This window comes from Pleurodeles waltl, chromosome 4_2 (genome assembly GCF_031143425.1).
Source record: "Pleurodeles waltl isolate 20211129_DDA chromosome 4_2, aPleWal1.hap1.20221129, whole genome shotgun sequence".
Lineage (NCBI taxonomy): Eukaryota > Metazoa > Chordata > Amphibia > Caudata > Salamandridae > Pleurodeles > Pleurodeles waltl.
The window spans coordinates 1,052,797,787-1,052,822,406 of record NC_090443.1 but is presented as its reverse complement, the minus strand read 5'-3'; the positions used below and the strand labels follow the sequence as shown (position 1 = coordinate 1,052,822,406).

Here is a 24,620-nt window from a genome sequence, read left to right as displayed (position 1 = left end):
AAGGACACTCAAAAGCCTGCCATCCATGGATTCTGTCAGTGTTTTGATCTGTTCACCATCAACATTGCGTGCAGCAGCAACCACAGCCTCCCAGACACTGTTCAGAGAGGTGTACTGTTTTCCCTCCTTGTAAATCTCACATTTGATGATGGACCACAGGTTCTCAATGGGGTTCAGATCAGGTGAACAAGGAGGCCATGTCATTAGATTTCCTTCTTTTATACCCTTTCTTGCCAGCCACGCTGTGGAGTACTTGGACGCGTGTGATGGAGCATTGTCCTGCATGAAAATCATGTTTTTCTTGAAGGATGCAGACTTCTTCCTGTACCACTGCTTGAAGAAGGTGTCTTCCAGGAACTGGCAGTAGGACTGGGAGTTGAGCTTGACTCCATCCTCAACCCGAAAAGGCCCCACAAGCTCATCTTTGATGATACCAGCCCAAACCAGTACTCCACCTCCACCTTGCTGGCGTCTGAGTCGGACTGGAGCTCTCTGCCCTTTACCAATCCAGCCACGGGCCCATCCATCTGGCCCATCAAGACTCACTCTCATTTCATCAGTCCATAAAACCTTAGAAAAATCAGTCTTGAGATATTTCTTGGGCCAGTCTTGACGTTTCAGCTTGTGTGTCTTGTTCAGTGGTGGTCGTCTTTCAGCCTTTCTTACCTTGGCCATGTCTCTGAGTATTGCACACCTTGTGCTTTTGGGCACTCCAGTGATGTTGCAGCTCTGAAATATGGCCAAACTGGTGGCAAGTGGCATCGTGGCAGCTGCACGCTTGACTTTTCTCAGTTCATGGGCAGTTATTTTGCACCTTGGTTTTTCCACACGCTTCTTGCGACCCTGTTGACTATTTTGAATGAAACGCTTGATTGTTCGATGATCACGCTTCAGAAGCTTTGCAATTTTAAGAGTGCTGCATCCCTCTGCAAGATATCTCACTATTTTTGACTTTTCTGAGCCTGTCAAGTCCTTCTTTTGACCCATTTTGCCAAAGGAAAGGAAGTTGCCTAATAATTATGCACACCTGATATAGGGTGTTGATGTCATTAGACCACACCCCTTCTCATTACAGAGATGCACATCACCTAATATGCTTAATTGGTAGTAGGCTTTCGAGCCTATACAACTTGGAGTAAGACAACATGCATAAAGAGGATGATGTGGTCAAAATACTCATTTGCTTAATAATTCTGCACTCCCTGTATTTAGACCCACTCCCAGAAGGATTTTGTGGGCCTGATGAAGACTCATTTTTATCTTTATATTTGTCCCCAACTTTCTCCTGATTCTTGAAAGAATCTTTCTTCTTCTGGTCACCCCCTGTGCGATTTTTCCTTACCACTCTGGTACAAACCCATTTATCTGCCATCTTTCCCAATTCTTGGGGAGAGGTCAGATCTCAGTACACCAGATATTGATGCAGTTTGGCAGAATAGCAGTTGTAAAGAATGTGCTCTCTCACGTTAAGATTATACAAGCCTTGACAGTCATGCACATTATTGCCATGTAGCCAGCCTTCCAGAACATTGACAGTGCTGTCCACAAAATCTACCCAGTTTTGAGAGGACTCTTTATGTGTTTCCCATAAACTTGATCCTATATTTTTCTGAGGTCAACCCAAACCCATCAATAAGGGCATCCTTAAGCACCTGGTAATTTTCTGCATCTTCCTCCCTGACAGTGAGGAGTTTGTCCCTCCCCTTGTCAGTAAAGGAAAGTCACTAGATGGCTGCCCACTGCCTCTAAGGGACCTTCTAAACTCGACAGGCCCTCTCCAAAGCAGTGATTCACTTGTGGATGTCATCTCCAACCTTATACGGTGGGACTATTTTGCTAAGATTCCTATAGTCATAAGAGTCCTCCCTGGCCCTAGTCTCTCTATGGCTGTTTCTGCTGCCACCATGGGGTGCCAAACCCAAATTCTGTCTCTCCCTCTCCAGTGCCAGGGCCTCCCTATCTAGGGCTAACTGTTGCAGTTGTAGGCTCAGTTTGGCCTGTTCTAGTTTCAGTTTACTGAACTCCCTGTCTAGGGACTCCCCCCGAACTAGAGTGGTTAGTCTCATCAGCAGCTGCTGAGACTTGGGTGTGGACAGATGAGGAGGATTTATCCTTCCTCCTGAGGACCATTCGCACCAGCCCCTAGGAGGAAAGGTGGGTCTACTTGTATGCCCCCCCTTTCACTACCATAAGTGCTCCCTACAGGACTATGGTGTTCCCAAGAATCTTCCTGACCCTCCTCAGTGGGGACTACGTCTATCCTGTCTAACACTGGTGGGTCAGTCTCTACTTTCTACTCTTCCTAGCCCTCTGAGTTTTGAAGATAAGATTGGATCAGTAATCCCCGGTGTAGGGTTTTGTTGTGATTTCTCCCTAACTTCAGCTTCCTATAGGCACAAAACTCCCTCAGTTCCTGAAAGGTGAGGCCCTCATACTTAGATTCTTAGGCCTGAGTGGTGTCCTCTGCTGAAAGCATGTTACCTAGAGTAATGTGAGTGCACCTACCTACTCTTACAGTTCTAGACTTCCTAAAAGTTTAGAGGAAGGGCTATGCTTGACCCTCAATTTAGCTAAACTAAAAGTCCAGAAATCCCTGCTACTAAAGTGTAGTGTGTCCCCCAAGGGCTATTAGTGACTTTTCCTGTGGAAAGTCACTGGTGACAGAGTGGTAAAGCAATTGCAAGTGTCTTATGCCACCGCTGCACCACCAATGTAGGAAGCTGGTCCAGTGTGTGCTGGACAGCTTGACTGTTACATACACCTTTTACTGGGGCCAGGCAAACCCCAAATAAGTAGTGTTACAATGTCTAGACAGCCAGGGCTCTCTAGGGTAGCTGTGGTGAGCAGCCATGACATATCTAGATGTCATGTGAAGCACTTGCAATGCCACAGTAACTTACAAAACATGAAAGGAACCACACAGTGTTGAAAAAATAAAGGTACTTTTTTACAGGCACACCAAACTAGACTACCATTGGTATAACTCCCTCAGGAGGTATAAACACACAAAATATACACAGGTAAGTGGAAAAGCATAGCTTAGCAGGGGCCCTACAGGGGAGCCAAACCATATACTAAAAAAATGGAATACGAACGGGTGTCCCCCACCACAGCGTATGGAGTAGTTAGACAAGGGCTGGGGGGAATGGAACCCCAAAAGGTAAGTACCTAGAAGATCCCCAGCGACCCGTTGCAGAGAGGTAGGTTACCCAGATCTCCCATAGGCAAACATTGGGACATCGTGGTTGGAAAATGCAGAAGCAGGACCGGACCAATGGAACCCAAGGGTGGATTCCGGGCAAGGAGGACCTGCAAAAGAAGGGGACAGAGTCCAGTCCATGCAGGACTGTCCAGGTGGGCAGGAGCCAATGCCCGCCCTTCTGTAGCTGAAGATACGGATCAACCTTAATGGATGAAGTCCAGCTGGGCGGTCCAGGAGCTGCAGAGGAGTCCTTGAAGTCGCCTATGAACTCTCCCTTGCTGGTTGCCGGACTGCAGACGGGTCAGTGGTCATGACACCAACAAGCAGAGGCAACTGCAAAATAAGTTGTTGGAGGTTTTGCAAAGCTGTGGAGGACCAGCAAGGTCCTGACTGACCCTCAGAAGGCAGGAGAACCAGCAGAAGCAGTCGGAGACCCCACAAGCAACCCAAAGGGATCAGGCACAGTAAATTGCAGTGTGGCTGGGGCTACTTGGAGCCTGAAGATCCTCGGAGCACGAGTCAACAAACCTTGGTTGGTGCAACAGTCGTGGTGCACAGGGATTCTGTCCAGGTGGAAGGCAAGGGCTCACAGTCTCCCATGTTGGAAAGAATGTAGAGAGGACCCAAAGGATCCACTAGAACCACCACCTGTGTTGGAGAATCTTAGATCAGTGGGACAGAAGATCCACCAGCCAGATGCCATTGCTTTAGGTGCCTGCGGTTGCAGGGGAGTGACTGCTTCACTCCAAGGGAGATTCCTTCTTGCTTCTTAGTGCAGCTGAAGTCTTGCCGACCCCAGAGGATGCACAGCCTTGGAGACGTTGCAGAGTGCTGACAGGAGCTGCAGAACAATGTTGCAAGGAGAGGTAGTCTCGGGGGGTGCAGTCTTGTTCAGTTCCTGTGCAGCCCAGCAGCCGTTCCGGAGGCCAGGAGCAGAAGATGGCTTAGCAGAGAGGTCCTGGTGGAGTCTTGCACAACAAATCTGGGGACCCACCCTCAAGGCGCACCCAAAATAGCCCAAAAAGGGGGATTCTTCACTGTCTGGGGTGAACACCTATCAGGAGGGGTCATTGATGTCAGGTACCAGGCCTACCCAGTCAGATGCTCCCAGATGCCTCTGCCCATCTTGGTTCCAAGATGGCAGGACCAAGTGACCACCTGGAGGAGATCTGGGCACCACCCTAGGAGTAGAGCAGACAAGGGAGTGGACACTCCCTTCTCCTTTATGTGTTTCATGCCAGAGCACGGACCATTAATCCCCGGACTGGTGCAAACCAGATTATGCAAAGAGGGCACTAAGGGCCATATGTACGAACACATTTTCCCATTGACACAGAATGGGAAAAACCCTTTGCTACATCTGGCCCTAAATATGTTCTTCAATGCAGTCCGGCGGCGCAGGGAGGCTACCCCTCCCCAGCCCAGTAACACCTATTTCCAAAGGAGAGGAAGTTGCACCTCTCTTCTACAGGAAATCCTTTGTTCTGCTGTCCCCTGCTCAAGCTGGTCAAGCAGCAGGAGTGTAGAATTGTGTCTGGGAGGCTGCAGCAGAGCAGGCTGCCCGCAGACCCTGGAAGACTGGTAAGAGCAGAACTGGGGGATCCTTTAGGGACCCCACAAAGTGCATGGAATCATGCCACCAATACTGGCATCAGTACTTGGGTATGATTCCGACATGTTTGATACCAAACATGCCCAGGTTCGGAGTTACCATTATGTAGCTGGGCCATAGGTAGTGACAGTGGCCAGTACATAGATAAAAATTGCTTCCCTGCACTTACAAAGTCCAGAGAATTGGAACTTGAGTTCTAAGGGGCAACTCTGCTCATGCAGGGGTGCCCACACACACAGGGACCAGCACCTTGCTCTTTGGGCGGAAAGGGCCTACTATAGGGTGACTTACGGTGACCTGGTGTAGTGACCAGCAGTGAAAGGGTGCATGCACCATTCCACGCAGGCTGCAAAGGGCAGGCCTGCAGACACAGTTTGCATCGGCTCCCTTGGGTGGCATAATACATGCTGCAGCCAATGGGAGACCACTGATATACTAATGCCCCGGGTACCTAAGTACCATATACTACGGACTTACAGAGGCACACCAGTATGCCAATTGTGGGATGTAAGAAGTACCAAGACAACCACATTTAGAGGAGAAAGCACCATCACTGAGGTCCTGATTAGCAGGATCCCTGTGAAAACAGTCTAAGCACACTGACATGAGACAAAAAGTGGGGGGCAACCATGCCAGAAAGACGAGACTTTCCCACATGCTGCTTTTCAGGCTGCTGGAATTTTTCAATTAATGACAGATAAATTAAAAAGAGAAGCCACTGCAGGAGTTAAAATATTAGTTAAAGATGATGTTATTTTAGGAGGGCATATTTCTAGAGGAGATCCCGATTTGGCTGAGAAGAGAGCCCACTGAATTTGATCATGGGGAAAAAGAGAGAACTGCTACAAATGGGAGACGCTCATTGGCATATCTTTATTTGGCTCTAAAAACTTTACCAGACCGCAAAAGCCACAGACGCCAGAAGACTGCCAGTGCTGGTGGTGTTCCGCCCGTCATATTATGGGTACTGCCGGATTTCCGCCACACTTTGGGTGGAAATCCGGCAGTAGTCGTGCTGGCAGTCGGTGGCACTCTGGCGGTTCCTCCACATACCCCACCCGACCAGACGGACTCCACCAGCCGTATTATGACAAATAATACGGCCTGGTGGTGTCCTGCTGGCGGGGCTCTGCTAGCGGTGGAAGCGCCCCTTCCCAGTCCCTACCAGACAACCTTCTCCCTAGAACAGGTAAAGTGATCGTCCGACAGGGGAGTGGGAGGGTGGGGGGTGTACTCTGTGCGTGTCTGAAAGTGTGATGTCTGCGTGTGTGTTTGAATGTGTGTTTGGGTGGTTCTATGCTTGTATGAATGTTGAAGTAAGTGCGTGTATTCATGTAAGTGTGTATGCGACTGTGAGTGTTGTGGTGTATGCGTGGTTGTATGCATGTGAGTGAATGTGTGTCTGAATGTTCAAGTGAGTGCGTGTTGGCATGTAAGTGTGCATGCATGTGAGTATGCGTGTTTGGATGTCTGTGAGTATGCGTGCCTGATACGTGTTAGTATGTGTAGGTGAATGCATGTATGGATGCGTGTGACTAAGGGGCTGATTCTAAGCTTGGCGGGCGGCGGGAGCCGCCCACCAAGGGGGAACCGCTAGAAGACCGTACCGCGGTCAAAAGACCGTGGCGGTCATTCTGGGTTTCCCACTGGGCTGGCGGGCGACCGCCAAAAGGCCGCCCGCCAGCCCAGTGGGAAAAACCCTTCCCACGAGGAAGCCAGCTCCGAATGGAGCCGGCGGAGTGGGAAGGTGCGATGGGTGCAGTTGCACCCGTTGCGAATTTCAGTGTCTGCAAAGCAGACACTGAAATTCTTTGTGGGGCCCTCTTACGGGGGCCCCTGCAGTGCCCATGCCATTGGCATGGGCACTGCAGGGGCCCCCAGGGGCCCCACGACACCCCATACCGCCATCCTGTTCCTGGCGGGCGAACCGCCAGGAACAGGATGGCGGTATGGGGTGTCAGAATCCCCATGGCGGATTCCCATGGGCAGCGGAAAGTCGGCGGTACACCGCCGGCTTTCCGCTTCTGGCCGCGGCTGTACCGCCGCGGTCAGAATGCCCGGCGGAGCACCGCCAGCCTGTTGGCGGTGCTACCGCCGACCCCGGCCCTGGCGGTATTTACCGCCAGGGTCGGAATGACCCCCTAAGTGTATGTTTGGAAGTGTAGGTGAATTGGTGTATGCATGGTGCGTGTGGGTGTCTGTGTGCATGTATGCAGGGAAGGGGGTGATGTAACTGTAGGGGGCGCTGTTACTGTAGGGGGGTGGGGGCGCTGTGTCTGTAGTAGTGGTGCTATGACTGTAGGGGGTAGGAGGTGCTAGGACTGTAGGGGAGGTGTTGAATGGGGGGTCTAGTGCTTGCTGGGGGGGGGGCATTGGGGGTTAGGGAGCCGTCTACAGGTGACAGGAAATTAATTCCCTGTCACCGGTAGCCTTTCGCCCATGGTCTTCTGTGGACTGCCGGGTCGGAGATGATCATCTCTGGCCGGGCGGTTCCGACCGCCATGGCAGTATGAGCGGAGAAGTGATGGGTAGGCAGAGACCAACCCGCCACACTCATAATGTGGCAGTCTTCACCACCAGCCTGTTGGCAGTGGGACCGCAACATTTATACTGGCAGGTAATGACTACCTTAGTTGCTTGTTCCATGGGATCTGCAAAGTTTGAATAGATCTTATTTATGTTATCCTCAATGTGGAAAGCGAGAAAATCGCACAAGACTTGGGAAGGCTGGATCTTTTGACTACAAGCTGGTGGCTTGGTAAAGGAATTAAGAACTTCATATTGTTCTTTAGCTGCAATGCAGGAAGAATCAATATGGTTCGCAAAATATAGCTTCCTTGCATTTCTACGATGATATTTTGTCAATGCTGAGCAACACAGTTCCTTTCTCTCAGGTTCCTTACATCAGCACTGTTCCAGCTTTTTACAAAATGCTCTTTCCACTTGTTAAGAAGAGGTAAACCAGGGTGTGTGACCATTTGAGAATGTTCTAATAAAGAGAGGTTGTAAAGGAGCTAACTTATCAAAAGCTGATATCAGCACACTCTGGTACGTAGCTAAACCTGGTTCAACATCAGTTATATTTCCAAAATCTGGCAATGGATAGACGTCAGCAAAGGATGAAGGAGAGATTCTAGACCACTGTCTTTGAAGTCTAGTTTCAGTACATTTGGCATTACTGGGCTTATAGCAAAAAGAACATGTAAAGAAGATGGCAGCATGATCCAACCATATTAGCTGATATGGGGTGTCACAAGTTAAAGGTGGAGTTTGAGAAAATCATGTCTGATGTAGGACCAGCATTATGAATTTTGTTCAGCATACAAATTGGTCTGCTCACCAATCTCACCCAAAAATACATTGTCCATAAACAACTCAAAGACATTTTTTGGCAAAAAGTTTTCAGTATTCACGCTACACCCTGCAACACCAGTAAAGGCAGGCAACGCCGGCTGCACCATGTTTGGGGCAGCCCAGAGTTCAGATCTTCCAAAAAGAAGCCTTTCAGCCTCAGGCTTCTGCACTATTGGCACATCAATGTCCTGCTCTAAAACAGACACTTCTTCTGCACTGAGAGTGGCTTCATCATCAGATGATTCCTCTCAGACAGAAAATTCACTGCCAGTATCTTGGTCAGAGCAAAATTCAAAAAGCATACTAAAAACCTGCTGAGCGGTCATCCTGCACTAGTAAACTAACTTGACAAATACGTCAACAACAACCAAAACTGTGAAAAATAAGTAATAAACAAACGGTGGCTTTATCACAAAGACCTATACACTCAAAAACTATACCACTCACTTCCCTGAGACAGCAGGACTCACCAGAACCTACAAAACCTTTGAACTAGAACAAAAAAGAGAAATAAAACATTATAATCACAAATGCAAACAATGTGCCAGACATCCCACCACTAAACATTCACAAACCTTCCCTGGTACCTAGTGGTTTTCTGCACCCTTTGGGGGCAGATGAGCCCAAAAAAATGGCTAATCTGCCCCAAAGTGGGGCAGAAACTGCCAGAATTAATGCCTGCCCAAAGAGGAGCAACCCTTGCTCAAGGGGCCACTCACCAAACAAAAAATATATGTGCCACAAATAATCCCTGGTGCCTAGTGGTATGGCCTAACAAAGAGGCCGATCTGTCCCCAAGGGGGGCAGAAACAGCCAAAATTAATGCCCACCCAAAGAGGAGCACCCCTTGCCAAAGGGGCTGCCCCCCCTAATCAAAACTAAACACAACAAATACTCACTGGTGCCTAGTGGTTTCTGACCCTCTTGGGGGCAGATGGGCCTAAAATAAAGAGGCCGGTCTGCCCCTAAGGGGGGAAGAAAGGCCTAAGTAAACTGCCCCAAAGAGGAGTGACTCTTGCCCAAGGGGCAGCTCCCCAAACATCCTAACTCTGTCATAAAATAATCCCTGGTGTCTAGTGGTTTCTGCCCCCTTTGGGTCAGATCGGCATACAAAAATGGCCGATCTGCCCTCAAGGGGGCCAACATAATGCTCCCCAAAGGGAAGCAACCCTTTCCCAAGGGGCCGCTCCCCAACAAAGTCATCAAAATCAAAACAAAAAAAATAATCAACAAATCCCTGGTGTCGAGTGGGCATTCCTGTTGCACCATCGCACTGTGCGATCGTGCAGCAGGAATGCTCAAAGAGACATCGGAGTAAAGGAAAACTCTTTTCTTTCCCTCAATGCCTCTTTTTCAAACAAAAAATCCCCTCCCCGAGAGAAACGTACTTGTCTCTCTCGCTGTGCTGGAAGCAAATGGCTTTAGGGAATTTAGGATGTCAGCAGAAGCGCTTCCACAGCCATCCCTCCTGGTGGGGAGGGGGAGTGTGGGTTTGTTGTAGGGAGGGTTCCCACAGGGGAAGCACCAGCGCTTCCCCCATGGGTGGGTGCTAGGACAGCCCGGGTTCGTCCGGGACACACGCGAACCTCGGTGTTCGATGGCCCCCAGCTGGGTACCAAAGGGGTTAAAAGCTGCTGTCCTTGCTCTCTTATTATTTACACTTAACTTTCTGGTCTATCTTAACTCTCCGTGATTATGGAATGAGTTGGGCATTCTTGCACGTCACATTTTAAACATATCTACTGCCTTTTTCAAATTGCGTACACCAGTCCTACCATCACAAATCGTGATCTGTCATGACACTTTGGTATTAATCTGTTTTCTATATGATAATTACTCTACACTTCTCTCTTTCTTTTGGGGATAAATATACTACACTGACCTGGGTTTGCTCTTTTCTTTCAGTTTCCTCCTTTACTGCTCCATAGAAAGGCTTTCTCCCTTCCTCCAGCCTCTGCACAAAAAGTCAATACTGGACCCACTTCTCATCTTACTCTGTACTAACTTCCTGTCATCAGGTATTTATTTCATCAGTTTTAATGATCATTGCCATGCTGAGGTCACTCGTTTCCTCACAGTTAATCATTCTCCTTCCTCTCATTGTTCCCTGTGGGGACATTCACTCCCTGTAGAGCCATTCTTTTCACTCAAGCTCACTGACCAGTGGGTGACTTCACTCGTGTATTCTCCCTTTTTCCAGGTAAGTGTATATATCTCTGAGAACACCCCAGGGGACTGTTCACAGCCACCGCAAGCACCATCCTGCCTGAAACCTGCCATCTGGGAAGGCTTTATCACACATCTTCCTAAGAAAACATCTTTCCTCTCTTTGTCTTCAATGGGGGGATTTCTCCATCAGGCCTCCCATGTGGGTGCCCTGCCTACTACTCCCTGCTGGGTAGGGGGCGGGGGGAGGGTTTGGAGGGGAGTTTGTCTTCATCCGACTATGTGGAGGCTGCACTCCTGAGTTCTGCTCAGTGGGCTCCTACTCAACTGGCACACAGTTCTTTGTGTATTCTCCTTCTAACAGTCCTTGCACTTTAACAACTGTTATATGTCGACCTTTCTTCTTGTACTCTGTTTTCCCTGCCCTTTCAAGACCTTGCTATTTAGCTCCTGTCATAAGGGCATCATTTGTGCATACCATGTCCTATGGGGTCCATTTCTCTTACATTTTCCCTTTTTGCACATATCCTTTGCTAAATGTCTTGGTTGATTATGTTCTCTGACATGCTGTCTATTTGGGCCATTCCTTTGGGCAGACTGTTTGGTGTACTTCTTCACTGCTGTAACAGGCTTCTAGTCTCTACTCAGTAGGCTTCTTTCATTGGTACTATGGTAGTTGGATGGCACTCTTCTTACATTGCTCCTCACACTGCCTTGTGGGTTTCTCTCCTTTCACACCCTCCCCTTTGGTGTCCTTTCTTCTCATCCTATGTTGCTGGGTCTTTACTTCTCATTCTTTTTCTCCAACAGCACCCTACTCCCTCCCTACCAACTCACAGGGTGTAGCTAGAATTTGCCTTCTTAGCTCTGCTTTAGAGGCCTTCTTCGCAATGCTAGTTTGTTCCAACAGCATGCTCTCCGGGGTCTCCTCACAATATCCTAGGGGTTCCTTCACTTTCAAACTCTGGCCTGTAGTTCCCTTCTTTCCCTCCCCCACTCTGCCCTGTGCATTCCACCTTATGTACCATCCTTCCTTTGTTCACCCTATCTTCTCTCTATCTCACTGTCTCTGTAAATGCAAAATACTGATTGAAGATCTCTGACACCTCTTTCCCAACTCCTGATTTTAGAATGAAGCAATTCCTGGGAGTGAGACGGGTGTCTGTGTCCCAGAAGAGACTAACTCAGTTGACTGGAGCACACAACTGGTAAGTTGAAGGATAAGAGTTTCACTTTAATCTCTGTGTCCTTGGCCCGAAAATAGAGTGCCCATTTATCAGGTATCACTGGGCCCACTTGAGTGAATTCTTGCTGCCCTGAAGATTCTCTAGAACAGGCAAGTGTAGCTTGGAGATCCGTGCAAAATCGTGATCATTATGGTTTTTTTTAACAGATACTCTCTCTTTCAGGATATTCAGTGAACCTAATACTTTAGTTTATTCACAAAACGGTACACAAAATAAACAAAATAACAGTCGAAATGGCTAGTGGATCTACAAGATTTAATACATACTTGCTATTTGTTAGCCAAGATTCAGCGGTTTACTTTGTTTTGCATCTTTCATAGACATTCATTGTAAAGAGAAAATGTTTTTCTTCTGAGTTGGATCCCTTTAAACACCCTCACCAAGTTACAGGCCAAATCCACATAATATACAATTTCTGGGTCTACAATACACTGCAGTTTCAAAAAAGTACCTGTGAATTTGCATGGATGCTCTGAATGAAATGGAGATGAATATATATGTCTTCATATCACTCAAATAGATGTGCTGAATGAAAATAAGTAATTTACCCATAACTGTAGTTTTCCAGTATTAGTATCTTTCATAGATTCACATGCTTGAGTCATTCCCCATCATTGAAGTGGGAGACCCACAGTATCACAGAAAGCAGTAGAGAAAAAAATGTCGATGTTAAATGACAGTGACTTTACCAGCATATTAACCTCATTTAAAAAGACCCAAAGTCCAGCCAATCAGGCGACAGCCCCTTTAGAACCCTCACCACAGAGGCCCCAGTCTCTCAGATGTTCCAGCACAATGTGACATAATACATATAGAAATAAGGGGAGCCTCTATGGGGAGGAGGGCGGGTCACATGTGAGTCTATGAAATATATCAACACTGGACAACTACAGTTGACAACTACGTGGAGAAGTGTGGCTCAATGGTTAGAGCGGCAGACCCTAAAGCAGAGATCTGGCTCAAGACCAGGGTTCAAGTCCCGCTTCAGCAGGTCTTGGGCTCAATTCCCCTTGACCAGATAATTCTCGCCTCGGTGCCTAATCTAATTCATGGGTCCAACTCTGGGAAATAGCTTGCTTAATCTCCACAACGGCCCCAACAGCGCTTGGATGCCTGGCTTCACCCTGGGGGTGCTCAGGAGTGGGTGCCTCACAGGGAAAAGCCAGGAGGGGTTCCATAGCGGTATGAGTACAGTGCCTTGAGACCCTAACGGGTGAGTAGTGCGCTATACAAGTGCTAATTTTCATTTTTTACATTTTTACAGTTACAGTTAAGTAACTTCTTTTCTTCAGCACTGGATCTTTCATAGATTCACAAGCTTGAATCAGAACAGCTAACAGTTAACACTTGTAGACAATATCATAATACAACATAGCGGATGGTGGGAAAGATATGTGAAGATGGCTCACCTTATTGAAACAGATGATCCACTACTTCTTGTCCCACCGCCACATGGCTCCTGTTCACAGAATCCAGACGATAAAGCTGTGTAAAGGTATGCCTATTGGACCATGTAGCTGCACAGCATATTTGCTGAATAGGCACACCAGCAAAGAGGGATGTGGGGGTGGAGACAGCGCTGGTTGAATGACCTTTAACCTTGCTTGTCAATAGTTTTTTTCGCTTGGTTGTGACAGAACTGTATAGCTGAAACCCATCGAGCTATGGTCTGTTTGGAAACTGGTAATCCTTTTAGTAAGCTTCCATAGGCAACAATGTGCTGTTCCGCTTTGTGTATCTGACTAGTCCTGTATAAATAACATTTTATGCACCTTCTGATGTCTAATGTATGCAAAGATTGCTCCGCTACGATGTGCAGATTGGCAAAAAAAGTTCTTAATACAATGGGTTAATTCAGATGGAAATCTGCAGGGAATTTAGGGTTGGTCTGAAGCACCACACTATCATGTTTGAATTGAAGGAATGGCTTCTTTTTGTCGTGAAAGCTTAAATGTCGCTGACTCTCCTAGTTGGGTGAGCGCTGTAAGGGTTGCTGTTTTCCACATTAGGTGTTTTAGATCTATTTTATGAATAGGCTCAAACGGCACCCTCATTAACTAAACCAGTACAACATTGAGGTGCCAAGAAGGAAGAGGTGCACAACATAACAAAGTTTGGAGACCACTGGGCTAGACCATAATGATGGTGTGTTACTTGTTCTTCGGAATCAAGAGATTGCTGCTGGATGCACTCTGATGGAAGAGTGGGGCAAGCCAGATCTGGCCATTTAAAGCAGGTATGGGAGAAGGGTGTTCCAAAAGAGGGTGAACTTTAGAGTCAATACACCTGAGACAGAAGCGTTTCCATTTCAGGTTGTATGTTTTGTTAGTGGTAGCCCTGGTATTCAGTAGGATTTCTCTGCAATCTAAAAGAATATGTAATGTGGCAAATTCATGGAACTCAGGAGCCAGGCCGATAAATGAAGCAACGTCAGGTCAGGATGAAGGACGAAGTGGTGGAATCGGTGTCAGTTGAATATGGGCTTGTTCTGAGAGAAGCAGGATCTCTGTGAATCAAAATCATCTAGGCCACATGGGGGCAAGCAGGAGTATCTGACAAGGTTCCCTCTTCAGTTTCCTGAGGAATCTCAGGATTAACAGGATCGGGATATAAGTGTAAGCATAGATCCTTGACCATCTAATTGAAAACGCATTCCCCCACAATCCCTCTTGAGGACGCCAGCTTGTGAAGCATTTCTGACTCGCCCTCGTCGCAAAAAGATCTACATTCTGTTTGCTCCAATGAGCAAAGATGTTGTCTAGAGTGTGTTGATCCATCTCCCACTCGTGACAGGTGGTCTCTGACCTGCTCAATGCGTCTACGAGGACATTGGTGGCTCTGGGCACATGCTCCGCTTTGAGCGTAATTTGGTGTTGAATAGTCCATTTTGGGATTTCCTGCGCTTGCAGTGAGAGCTATGGTGAACGTGCGCACCTCGCTTGCTGATGTAATACATGCTGGTGGTATTGTCAGTTCTTATCAGCACTGATGATTTCACTATTCTGGAAAGAAAAGAGACCAGGACCAGAGCTATTGCTTTAAATTTCAGAAGGCTGATGTGCATATTCTTTTGGAAAAGATTCCATTGGCCACTTATCATTAGGTCCCAGAGATAGGCACCCCAGTTTTCCACGGAAACGCCTGTTGTCAGTACATAATCGGAAATTGGTGCTAGGAATGTCGGACCCTTGGGGATGTTTGTTTTCTGTTCCCACCGGTGCATGGCTTTTCATGGCTGGAATAATTTGAATGATGTGGTCGAACGACCTTTGGGTTTGAAGCCATTGTCTGTCCAACTCCTCTTGTAGCAGACGCATATGAAGTCAGCAATTTGGGATTCGTGGAATGCAAGATGAGAGCATGCTGAGAAATGACATGTAAAGTCGGACAGAAACTGACCTTTTTCCTTTCTAGTTTCCATGCTAGTTGTTAAGTTTTTGCCTGCCTCTCTTGCGAGGCGAAAGCTTTGGTCTTGACGGTATCTAGCAGCGCACTCAAGAAGGTTAGGGCTGTTGAGGGGGTAAGATGAGATTTCTGACTGTTGATAGTGAGGTCTAGACTGTTGAAAAGAGGGAGGCATGCCACTGTGCCCTTTGTTGTTTGTAGAGAAGTAGGAGCTTTTATGAGCCAGTCAATTAGGTACGGAAATACTTTGACTTCCTTCTGTCTGAGATAGGCTGCTACTGGAGTGAGACAGGGCTCAAAAAATCATAAAATAGTTACTAGACCTGCAGGTTGAGCGACTTAAATAATCTACTCGACCTAACTGTAATGTATTTGACCGGTAAACATGTCTCAAATTGTGTGATCCTAGGCAAATAGTTTACAGAGTCGCCTTTTTGTTAATTCTCACATATGATTGCACCTTCAAATATGTGAGCTAAGCATTTCTGCAGTATAAAAAAAACTATTTTGTTTAAGTAGACTAAAGTTTGCTGCGTGCATCACAAGAATCTAGCTCACATAACCTAGGACTTCTTTTAGTTTACTAACAATATTGCCATCAGGGCAGGAGTGTTTCTCAGTTTGTTTAAACACTCAATTTTAATAAATATATTACTAAACTATGATGTGGTAACATATTGTTATCTACACACAGTAACTTTCCAAGAAATGTCCAAAAACCTCTCCACTAATTTGCTGCTTTACTGATAAAACTATATAGTGTATTAACAATCTGTGAAAATTAGGTTTCAGAAAACATATCCTTTGCACATCAACGTGTAAAGTATTCTGATTTGTTTTCATCCCATTAAAATATTTTTTCATTACACAGAAATATTTAAAAAAGGGATTTCACAGCTACTGAAATATATTTTTAACTGTTTGCACAGTTGACTTAGTCATTTAAATGTTGTGTGTTAGGAAATACCTGACACCCTATATCTTTTTTTTTTACATTATAAGCAGCAGGTCACACAGTTCACCTTACAAAGTCCTGGAACTTCACAGTCAGAAGGAAAATTAATCATAAGAAAAACTGACTTTTCACCTCTGTCCCTGAATACAGAGCAAATGTGACATAAGCACAAGATTTCGAGGCATCTTTAATTGCCCCTCCACTTTCCACCTGAACAGAACGCCTGTTCAGTGTCAACTCACCTGAAAGGACGAGTAATTATTAAAAATAGCTCGACCTGATCAAATAAGACTCACCAATGTGAGTGGTCGAGTGGATTTTTCGAGCCCAGTGAGACATTTGGTGAAAATGAGTGGCACTGAGTTCAGTTCAAACAGCAGTACCTTCAACTGATAATGGGTGCCGGCTACTGTCACAGAAATATGCGGTGTTTTGGGTTAATTGGAACATGGAAGTATCTATAATGGAGATCGAAAGCTATCATGTGATTGCCCCAATTGAGAGGCAGCAGCACATCCTTGAGGATAACCATGCAAAAGGACTGTTTTCCTAAATATTTGTTGAGTCTGCGAAGATCCAAAATAGGGTGCCAGTCTCCTGACATTTTCCGGATGAGGAAGAAGTGGTTATGAAAACAGATTGCCCTCTGAGCCAGCTTTTGGGACTTCCTCTATTGCTCCTGTTTTTTCAGAATGGTTAACACTTGGAGCGGTAGTTGCTTGAGTTGGGATGGTGATGCTCATTTTGGGCAAACATTTGGTGGCCACTGTACAAATTCTAGCATGTGTCCACGAGCGATTATGTCTAATACCCATTTGTCTGATGTTATGAAGGGACCATTGATGAACATAATTTGAAACTCGCCCCCCAAAGTTGTTGCAGATTGTGGGAGATAGCGGGCACTCTTAAAAGATCACTGCTTCCTGGCAGTGTCCCTTCCTCTGGACGGTTGTTTGCATCTAGGTAGATGCTTGTAGGCAGCTGAAGGCAGTGGTCCGTACTGCTGCTGTTAATATTGGGGGCAATATTTGGTTTGGTATTACTGTTATTGTTGCCTGTAACACTGGTAGCTCCTTCTATAGGAAAAAAACCCTTCTGACCCTGGCTCCCCGAAAGGGCTGTCTCTTCATTTGCAGTGTGCCCAGTAACTTAGAAGTGTCTGTGTCAGCTTTTATGGTCTGAAGGGTGTCAGCCAATAGCTTTCCGAAGAGTGCTTCCCCATAGTAAGGCATATCAAGAATCCTGCTTTGAATTTCTGGTCGGAAGGATGTGATTTTTAGCCAGCCTTGTTTTCTGAGGACAGCTGCTCTTGCCAGTTGCCTAAAGCCGGTCAAGGAAATATCAATGGCACATTTGATATTCTCCAAAGATGTTCTTTCTCCTCCCAGGAGAATGTTTCTGGCTTCCTCTTTGACATCATCTGGTAATAGGTCAATATATGGAGCAACGTCCACATTTGGTGATCGTAGAGGCCTAGGAGTGCCAATGAGTCTGCAGCTTTAACTGTGGTGGCAGCCCTGGATAAGAAGTGTTTTCCAGCACTGTCAAGTCGACGTCCATCCCTATCTGGCGGTGTGGAGATAGGTGTAGTTGGATTTTTAGAGCTACGTTGAGCCGCATGGGAGAACACCGAGTACGGTTGAGGCTGACAATAAAACATGCTGGAGAATCCTCCAAAGCTTTGTATTTTTTATCCAGCCAAAACTGTTGCTGGATTCTTCATTACTTTGAGACCCTCATCCCAGATAAAATCTACTATATATATGGCTCTGATTGTTTTCTTCGTCAGCTCTTTAAAATTATAGAGGAAGCAATCAGACAGTTTTGTGCACAAAGGAAACTGCAACCTCTCTGCTGCCCTCTCCATTAGATAATGAAAGCCACTGATGTCATCTGGCGGAGAATCCACAGGTGGAGGTAGTGGAGGGGTTGGGGTTGGTATTAAGTACTCATTCCATTCATTTGGGATTGAGGCTGTGTCCCTTATTTCACCTTCCTCCCTGTCATCATCCATGGAAGTTGCATCATCTGCTGGAGGATCAGCTAAGGTATGAGCAAGTGTGGGCAATGGGGAAGCTAGTGCAATCACAACACGTGATGGGTGTGGGAATGGTGTGGAGATGTGAGGAGAATGGATTGATGCTGAGGGAGCAGCAGCTGTAGAGCCCAGGAATCTTTTGTTGAAGTCCTGCAGAAGCGTTTGTAAATTGCTGAATTGCTGATTAGCGATATTTGCATAGACTGCTCTTGCTGGCCATAACCTACATATTCCTCCTCATAATATCTTGTTTGTGGTTACGGGGTACAAGTTTGATGTTCATAATACTCTTCATCTCACAACATGCGGTAAAAATCTGAGAGACTGGAGCCCCTGTGGTGAAGGTTCTAAAAGGTGTTGTCTCCTGATAGGCTGGACATTGGGTCTTTTCAAGTGAGATTATTAAGCTGTTAAATTGAATGTCAAGTAACACTGACTTCTTTGTAGGTTTTTTCTCTACAGCTTTCTATGATACCATGGGACTCCCACTTAGACGATGGAGAATGATTCAAGCATGCAAATCTATGAAAGATCAAATACTGGAGAATCTGTCTCTCCATCACTGCAAAATGTCATGTTTAATTCAGGTTATGGGGTTGGGGCCACGCGTATCATAAATGCAAATACCCAGCTCCTAGATCATAAACAATGATTTAAAACAAAACAAGGAATGATGGAGAATCATGTGTGAGGCATTGCCTCACAAACAAGTTTTCATCTGAGACGTACTCTGGATAAAAAGGGCCCCCCAGCTAGATAATAAGTCGTGTTACACAATATCACTCCCTCTGTCTCCCACTTGCACTGACAGTCATTACAACTGTGTAGACTGCAAGGTGCCCACCACAGCTTCAAATGGCTCTGCAAGGGTGTGCACCTTCATGTTTCCTGGTCCAGCTAACTGCTCAAGACAATGCCCTCGAAACAGTGTGTCAACAAGGCAGTTCTTCCTCACAATCCATTGGTGCAGAGAGCTTGGAATCCTTTCTCAAGTATCAAGTACAAGGAGTGTGAATCACTACAGAATGAATAGTTATTTATGTTCTGCCTGCCAATGACAAGATTTTAAACCTAACTGTACGGCCCTTGGCTTTTTGCTTTTGATTGTTATACATACGATTCTGTTCAAAACAATTTTGCGATCCTATCAGAGGCTGAAATGGGTGCTTGAAGATTATGCATTTTCCGCCTTCATGTATTCTATCTTGTTCTCTGTACCTCTCTGCTCACCTCCCTCACTTTTTCTCTCTCCCATGTCTTAGGATACAGTCGTACATCGTCTATGTCAATATAAAGTCTGCTTTCAGCAGGTAGAGCAGGCTTTGCTTCCATACCCGCGCCTCCATAAAATACGGAATGAGCTTATCATATCCAACATCTACCTGGACAATCTGCTGGCAGCTTTTAGGAAGATGAAGGTAAGAATATGCCCTTGGAATAAGCGGCCTCTTTTGTGTAACACTTCAAACGACTCTTCTGCCATATCTACGCTCGGTAAGTAACAGGTGTTACTCTTATCCCATGTAATCATATTCAATTTACCAATCTCAGAATGAAAGAAGACTGAGTCAGATTATGATTCAAACTTGTGGCCTGCACACAACATTTCACATCATCTTTGAGTGTCAACTGACTGTACCATCCTGGTTAGATTACGTGGCCAGCTATTGTAGAAGGCTTGGAAAAAAAAAATGTGTCACTTGCATAAGTGATTACAATTTAATGAAGATCAAGTTTATAGCCGCTTTAGTGGCAAAAGCATGTACTTTGTCAGTGACTGTTCGAACTTTTAGAACCGTTGAGAGACAGTTGTCAGTCACCTGGTTGTGACCTCTTTGTGTGTTTACTTTCCATCTGCCAGCTAAGCAATCATTCCACAGATGAAAATTAAATGCGCAAAGTTGTTATTTGAGTCTAATTTTAGTAGTCCATTCATTTACTTAAGCAATAGTTGCCTGACTTGTCTTGCTAATAAGGTAACTTGTATATTATTGCATGTATGACTGCCTCTCCTTAAAGTACTTCTGAAAGACTAGGGGTGGAGAGCAGTTAGTCAGACACTTGCTAAGTGGCCACATCTTAGGAGCTGTCTCTGCAGTCACTTCGAGTTTATTAGCCAATAGCATTTCTCATGCTGAGACTTTGGAGCCCACACTTGTTATAAAGAAACCCAAAACATGTTTCTATAGTAGAGAATTACTGGCTTAAACGGATGCAGTAGCCGATGGTGCCCTGGAAAAACTTTATAGCAATGTAATCACCTGTGACTATTATCTTTAAGCTGACGGTGTCCTAGGACAACTTGAAAGCACTGTAGTCAACTGTCACTACTATCTTTGAAAAGTGGATATACTTTGTCAAGAGCACAGCTCATGTCAGCATTAGCGAGGCAAGCTGGTTGGACTGAGAAATAGACACTTGCTGGGATGGCTAAAAGACTTTAGTACACGATATGGGCATATGACAAATTTGTCACTGAAATATCACTCACATCTGAAAGACTAACAGGGCTCTGGCGGTTTCAGTCATGTTATCTTGCTTCCAGTGCTTAATTAAAACATTTTTTTAAAGTGCCAGGGCCCTCATAAGGAGGCCACTGTAGCTTGATCCACCCATTGCCCAGGCTAGTGCTGTCGACGATAGCACCAGAACAACTACTGACCATCACACTCGTATACGTGTGACAATTCAGACTATTCCAAGCCCCCAAAGCTATAAGGATGGGCTGAGTGGCATATACTAGTCATTTTAATGTATATTTATTAATAACAAACTGTTGTTGTGCCAATCTCTAAATCAGACAAACAGCGCCACCATGTGGCAGGCTGTCGTAAGTGCCAGTATTGACAACTCAGTGCTGGTGCTGGGCACCGGAAACCAATGGCTCAAATGAAGCACTGCTTGCTTCTGAAAGTGAGATCCAGTTGAGGCCGAGTCAGTCAAGTGCCAAGTACTCTCTAACTGACTTTGCTCCAACACTGCAGCAAATTATTACAATTAAGTATGCAGTAACTTTAACAAAATAAAAAAAACTTTTAGCAACCAGGGTCGAGTAGAGTAAATGTATTAGGGCACTCGACCAGTGTATTTAATGGCCATTTGCTGATTCTTCAATATTCACAAAAGGAGCTGAAGGCTAACAGTTTTCAGAGTGCGTTAACAAGCTACAACGAACTGTTTAACTGTAATTACAAGGATCAATTGATTCACGGTAATCAGTAACAGCGAAAAGTTAGGGAGACATATGAGTTGCTGAGTATAGACAAAGGCATACCCAAAAGGGAGTATTACTTGTAATCTGCATGGCTTAGATACACTCTTTGCAGGTCTCATATTTTAAAAGACACAAAAACAGCACATACAACAGTGGTACCGCAGCTCCCCAACCTTTGGGAGCATCTGACGAGTGCAAACTGAAGATTTCCTGCCAATTACGGCAGTCATGTGTCATGCTGGTTTCAGTCTAACAACGTTTGGCCATTTGTATTTAGCCCAAGTGCATGATAGCAACAGAGCCAGCACACTGGACTGGAGCCCTCCCTCCCCCCAACACCACCGCAGTATCATGTCCCGCCATTACACATTTAACGCATGCCCCCACATTACCACCACATCAAGGCACCCAATATGACTGCACGTCTACCTTCACAGCTTCACTCTGACCTCATTTCATTACTCTCCAAGCACCGGCTTCCATTCTGTTCCACCACGTCAGTAACCCCGTCACTACAGTACTACTTTCACAGCAACAGATAGGCCCGTAGTCACCACACTACACCTCGCAGCAAACACACTGTTTGCGTCTTGTGTTCTTGATCTCATATAGCAATGTAAATTCCGGAAATGGTGGATCATTGTCACAATTCACCTTCTTGAATAACAACACTTAGGGTCTTCCCACAGTGACTCACTGCCACCAACAGCACTGCACAACAGTCTCCCCCTAACTGCTCTTTCACCCACAATCCCCATTCCATATCATCACACAATCACCCTCACCGCTACACTCTTATGCCAACCACTATTACCTCATCACTACACTAACAACTCGCGGCATCACACCTTTTTCACCCACCACCCAACAGTCATGCTACTTTTTCCATCACTCCTCTCTCACTGTACTGCACTGCCACAGTTCGCTTGTGCATCGCTCCTTTGACCACACTAGCACTTCACAAAGCAGCATTATTAACCCGCCAACACTAGCACCCACCGCTCTACAGAACACCAGTACTGCACTACCTTTCCACCACACCCCAGTACAGTGCATTAAATATTTTATCATGCAAAATAGTGACCCCTCACACCTCACTACCATCCCAACACCTGCACAGTAACATAAACCAATATCCCCAAGACACTCACTACGACTCCGCAGCACCACACCACCACTACAGGTTTCACAGCACCACAACTAAGGCTCACAGTTTTCCGTTTTCACTGATTTGTACATGCACAGACAGAAAACAATGTGCTTCCCGTCTGCATTTATTTTTAAAAGTGAAAAATACGGAAAATTGTGCTTCTAATGAGTGACTTTCCATGCTGTCTGTTGTGAATTCCAAGAGAATAGTAGAACAGATAGACGGAATGGGGAGGGGGTTAAAAAAGCTGGTTAGGATATCTTTAGATACAGGCACATGTTGAAATACATTTGTAGTAAATTGCTAAAGTTCACCTGTGGGTGTAGTATTTTGTTATAATTGACTGCTGAATTTGCTAAAACACAGCAGGCAATAAAGTATGAGTGCATGTCTATCAGTTAAATAAATGAGGAAATGTACCATTTTTAACTGAACTTATTTGCAAACGACATAATAAATATGGATAATAACTAGTAAGATGACCAAGAAATAAATATGGATAAATACAATGTAAATGTTAAACATATAAATACCAGAAAACCTGAAACCCCAATCACAAACCACTCCCACCACCCCCAGAGTGCTGACGTCCATTGCTCAGAACTGTACGACCACCACATGATCATTCTGATCACCTCTAACATTGCAAAATGATTCTAGTATTTTCCTCACACCACTGTAGTAATGCTCCAAAAGCCTCAATGATCCCATCAACTTCACACAGCCTTTCATAAAACACCCCTCAGATACGCAAACATTTTTACTTTAAAAAAAGCAAGATCTATTAACTTTGTCAATGGTTGTTTAAAAGTGCAAAAAGATGCCTCACAAGACAAGCATTTGTTAACTGATGGGAGGTATTAGTGATATGCAAAGTGTTTATGTATTGGGGAAGCCTAAAGTGTAGATGAGTGACAGGTATGGAACAGTTTACTGGTTGGCGACAATTTGCTTGGTTTGGACAAGCCATTTTTTGGACTGAGTCTATGTTTTGGGGTGGGGCACTGTGTATTTAAAAATCCAGAGATTTGGCACATGATGATTATTCAGATAAGTCAATGATAAGTAGCTGGTTTAGATGAGACAGGTGTTTGACACGGGTTGGTGGCTTGGACTAACTTAATGTTTTTAATTATTCAAAGAGAAATAATGCTTCAATAAGTGTTTGGGACTGGTTGAGAAGATGGATGATTAGCTATTTTCGATGAGTAGCACTCAATAGTGTCCACGATTAAATAAATTATACTATAACCTGGACTCTGACTCTTTTCTTCACAGCGGCCATTTCATAGGCATGAATGTGGGACATTTCACGCCCGGACACAAACCCTCTGGCTGGAGGTCAACGATGGACGGCGACTGGCACAGAACTTGCTGGGAGACCTGGGACACCTCTCTATCCCTTCCTTGTGCCAGTAGAAGAGTTGAATCACATACAGATCATTGGTGTAACCACCGAATGAGACAAAAGTAGACACCAAGTGTCCAGGGGTCATCAAAATGCCATCCAGTGCTGCTTGTCTGACCATCACCAGCATCTGTCAGATAAACCAGTAGGATCCTAAGGTTCTGACCATTTGCTGTTGCCACCACGTGTCAGCAGGGAACTGCATTTTGGATGATTTCTAGTACACCCATCCCATATTACAGTAGAAACCTAAGATCACCACTGACCCCTCTCCAGGATGTACCAATACAAAAGCCAATACTCCCAAGGAGTGTGCCATTTCTTATTAAAAGAATCCTGATATGAAACCCCTCGCTACATCAAGCTTTTAATATGTTTATTGTATAATATTTATATTTGTTAATATATATTTAATTTAACATGTACATAGATTTATATGTTTAGTATTATACACAGACTTAATAACTAGATATGGATGACAAACTATGAAATAAAGACAAATTCTCAATCTCATTTACGTGGTTTGTGTCATTTAATCTTAAGTGAAAAACCTAAAACCCATAATATCCAAACCACTATATTTTCTGTTATGTTTTTAGGGGAGGTGGAGTAATGAGATTAGTAAGCAGCTAAGGAGGTTCAACTCATCCTGTTTCTTCTTTTTCACTAGGTTATACTCAATCTACAAATTCTATTTACTATTCCTTGTTTCTGCTCCCACATCCCTTAATTGGTTTTCCCTTGGGGCATCCCAGTTCCATTATCTTTTGTTGCTTTAACACTGGTAGAGACAAGTTCAAGCCTTAAATACCCCAACACATTTTTTCCTTTTTTTCAACAGAATTATATATAAAAATGTACAAAGATAC

The 24,620-nt window shown here is 45.2% G+C and overlaps 1 protein-coding gene across 2 annotated transcripts in view; it reads left to right on the top strand.

Annotated features, from left to right (window-relative positions):
* Positions 1–24,243, top strand: part of LOC138293728 (uncharacterized) — a 48,937-nt gene extending 24,694 nt beyond the window's left edge. For both annotated transcript variants that reach the window (XM_069233062.1, XM_069233061.1), the window contains exons 3-5: positions 11,465–11,542; positions 19,242–19,397; positions 23,622–24,243. In XM_069233062.1, the coding sequence (XP_069089163.1) occupies positions 11,465–11,542; positions 19,242–19,397; positions 23,622–23,762 (375 nt within the window). In that variant the 3' untranslated portion in view covers positions 23,763–24,243. The remainder of the gene's footprint in view (positions 1–11,464; positions 11,543–19,241; positions 19,398–23,621) is intronic.
* The last annotated feature ends 377 nt before the right edge of the window (positions 24,244–24,620 follow it).